General features: G+C 31.7%; 1 protein-coding gene across 1 annotated transcript; it reads left to right on the forward strand.

Annotated features, from left to right (window-relative positions):
- Window positions 1-1,029: 1,029 nt before the first annotated feature.
- LOC133333565 (peptidyl-prolyl cis-trans isomerase D-like) lies at window positions 1,030-3,356 on the forward strand. The gene is made up of 5 exons (XM_061541876.1): window positions 1,030-1,108; window positions 1,176-1,420; window positions 2,402-2,593; window positions 2,668-2,796; window positions 2,859-3,356. Exons 1-5 carry the CDS (start codon window positions 1,030-1,032, stop codon window positions 3,354-3,356), a joined length of 1,143 nt encoding a protein of 380 aa, XP_061397860.1.
- Window positions 3,357-3,632: the final 276 nt, after the last annotated feature.

The raw sequence follows: 3,632 nt of genomic DNA on the forward strand, positions 1-3,632 counted from the left end.
TCCAAATTAAATGAAACTTGTTTCCAAATTAAACGAAAACTTTTCCAATTGGAATGAAATCTTCTACAAATGGAATGAAAATGTTTATAAATTAAATGAAACTTTTTACAATTGGAATGAAACACTTTCCAAATTAAATGAAACCTTTATTGTTGCCCAAGGAAATATAACATTTCTAGAAGTTTTAAATCAATATTCGAAAATTAAATAAAAATCAAAAACTTAGTTCTATTTCCACTGCGTTTATTTTCCCTCAATATTCCACAATTTTGTTCGTGAATTTTTATTAAAGTGTTTGCTAACCCAAACCGAATTTATCGCTTGACATTTCTATTTAGTTATTGTTAACCGTATATAATAATTTTTTATTGAATATGTATTAAAAGTACTTCTCAACATTCAAGAATTCTTATATATATTTTTTTTAATTCGTCAAAGTTGCATATGTTTTGACCCAGCCAATATCCACTTTTATCACTAAATTTTACAGAAAAATACCAAAAACTTCTTGGAAAAATTACAATTACAGTTTCAATTAAATCTAAAGCTTTGAAAAAAATACGAAGTTGATCCATTTTTTATTTTTATTTATCCAATTTTGGTTATTTTGAGTATTTATGACACATTTTTCAATTGAATTGGTTTTAATTACAAACATACATAGATAGTTCGCATTGGGTGTCAAATCAGTTATGCGCCATCTATACTTCATATGTTATATCATTAAATGTGATCCTCCCTTATACAAATGCCGGCATTGTTAGTTAAGTCATCTGGCAAGTGCAAAATAACAGCTGATATTTTAATTTGTTTTTACCTTATTCTAAACAAATTACAATTGTTTCGTCGGCTATTCGTAACAAACCGTCTTCTTTAATCCGAGGATTTATTAGCCATTTTTTCTTTTCGAAAACATTTGCATGTCATTGTCATCAACTTGACTTCGGCTCAGATTGTGTGAGTTAGAGTAACTCCTTGGTGTGCCAAACTCTCATATTGGACCTAAATAAAATCAATTTTCGAGCAACTATGAATAAGGCCATACCGCAGCCATTCGATAAAAACAATCCTATTGTTTTTCTAGATATTAATATCGGCGAGGAGTTCGGTGAGTTTTAATGTCCAATTGCCAGAATAAAAAAGTCGAATAATAACTATTTTATGTATATTTTTAGCTGGTCGCATGATTATTGAACTACGCAAAGATGTGGTGCCTAAAACAGCAGAGAATTTTCGAGCCCTTTGTACGGGGGAAAAGGGCATTGGAACAATGGATAAACCATTGCATTATAAAGGTATACGGTTTCATAAGGTGACACGAGTGTATGTGGCACAAAGTGGTGATGTGATCAACAATGATGGAACCGGTGGTGAAAGTATTTATGGACCTGTTTTTGAAGATGAAAATTTCATATTGGATGTGAGTATTGGAAAAATCGAAAAAAATCTGTACTTTTGTACATAAAAGACTGAACAAATCTAATTTACGTTCACCTCTCAGAAAACAATTTTGAACTTTGCATTTATTTTAAAAAATCCGCTGGAATTGTTCTCCGGAAAAGTAATAATGAAAAGGCTACCTGTGGTAAAATTTAGTTTCCGAGTGGTTTTCTTTAAAATGTGTTTCGTTTATCTTAGGAAGTATTGCTTCTTCTTCTATGCTTTTTTAATCTTCCAAAACATTTCTGGGAGGTACTTGTCAAATACATTTAATCCGAAAAAGCTGATTTTTTGTAAATTATTGCTAAAACGATAGCTTGATGATAATACCCTTCACTACCCTGTTGTACAGGGTATTTTATCATTGTGCATTTAACAGTCAAAAGGAAACGAGATAGACACATGATTCCTCTTGAGAATATGCATAGAATCACTTTCTGGGTTGACTTATGCATGTCCGTCCGTCCGTCTGTCTGTACGTGTTAAATTATAAACAAACTACTGGTCGCATTTATAGTCCGAATTGTATTAAATTTGGCACAGCTCACTTATGCGACCCAAGGACAAACCCTATTGAAATTGGGATCAATCGGTTCAGACTTAGATATGGCTCCCATATATGTTTTTCTCTCATTATAGCCTAACGTGTGTAATGTTTTGTTGAAACCGGTTCATATATATTTTAGTCCGATTTTAGGTGATACGATTGATACGAAACTTTGTACAACGTACTCGATTTACATAATTTTGTCCCATTGTACGCAAACGACTATAAATTAAGCCGAATGAAATTAAATTTAGCATTTCACTCAAAAAAAAACATCTGGAGAAGGGTGGAGAAGAGTATCATATAGTCTGCCATCCAATTTTAATACTGTTCTTACTTGTGTTTTTTTTGTGTATAAATAAATTAATCTGATTCCTAATTATTTGTTGCCAACATTACTTTTCCTTATTTTAGCATTCTGATGAAGGTGTTGTTAGTATGGCCAATTTTGGAAAGCCAAATACAAATAATTCTCAATTCTTTATTACATCAATGGCCTGTGACAATCTGAATGGCACCAATGTTGTTGTCGGCAAAGTCTTAAGAGGTTTGGGTATTATCGGGGAAATGGATCAAAATACAAGCGATGAGGGTGTACCTACAACGGTAAGTTAGCTATTGTAAGTACGTTGCAACTAATGTGCTTTTTGATTATTATAAGATTTTTGTAATATTTTAAGGACATCATCATAACTAATTGCGGCGAAATAAAACCTGGTGAAAACTGGGGTATTAATGACAGCGATGAAACAAGTGAATGCCTACCGCCATTTCCACAAGATTGGGATGATAAATTTAAGGAATTTTCGGTAAGTAGCATTCATTCAATTACGAATTGATTCATAATGTTTGATTCCATTTTGCATTTTAGTCCGACGAACTAGTGGAATTATTGACATCAATTCGCAATGCCGGTAATCATTTCTTTACAAAACAGGAATATTACAATGCACGTAGGAAATATCGCAAGGCAAATCGCTATTATAACCTATTACGCAAAAGATATGATTGGCAAGAACTGGAACATCTCAAATGTTCAGATGAAGACCTTAAGAAATTAGACAGCTTCTCTGCCATCAATCAGCTAAATATGGCTGCCGTTGAACTGAAATTAAATAAATACACAAATGCTCATTATTGTTGTCGTGAAGTTTTACGTTTAGATCCGAATTGTGGTAAAGCATATTATCGTCTTGGACAAGCACAAATTGGATTGAAAAATTACGAAGAGGCTATAGAAAATCTAAAAAAAGCACATGACATGATACCAGACAACAAAACAATATTATCTGAATTAAATCGCGCCAAACAACTAATGGCGGATTACAATCGTTCACAGATGGTACACCTCAAGAAATTGTTTAAGTAGTAAAAATATTGTACATAATATCTACAAACATCTCAGGAATCAATTTATCGTTTATCCTGCAGAGAAGTATGTCTACTTAAAAAAATTAAAATTGCATTGTTCCGCATATTTATATTAAAAAATGTATATTTTAATATGTTTGTTATTTGTGTTTGTGTATCAGTGTGAAAAAATGTACAAATAAAAGGGGCATTGATGGCTAAAATGTAATTTTTTGTTACCAGAATAATATAGAATATTTATATCAAAATTTAATCATTTGTGTTTTGGTTTTAA

The sequence above is a fragment of the Musca vetustissima genome, unplaced genomic scaffold (genome assembly GCF_032173495.1).
Source record: "Musca vetustissima isolate MV318-11 ecotype Yass unplaced genomic scaffold, APGP_CSIRO_Mvet_v1 utg25118, whole genome shotgun sequence".
NCBI classification, from domain to species: domain Eukaryota; kingdom Metazoa; phylum Arthropoda; class Insecta; order Diptera; family Muscidae; genus Musca; species Musca vetustissima.

Coding starts and splice junctions, on each gene's coding strand:
- LOC133333565 (XM_061541876.1), top strand. CDS start 1,030: ATGAATAAGGCCATACCGCAGCCATTCGATAAAAACAATCCTATTGTT. Junction 1,109..1,175: donor TAATATCGGCGAGGAGTTCG/GTGAGTTTTAAT, acceptor GTATATTTTTAG/CTGGTCGCATGATTATTGAA. Junction 2,594..2,667: donor ATGAGGGTGTACCTACAACG/GTAAGTTAGCTA, acceptor TAATATTTTAAG/GACATCATCATAACTAATTG.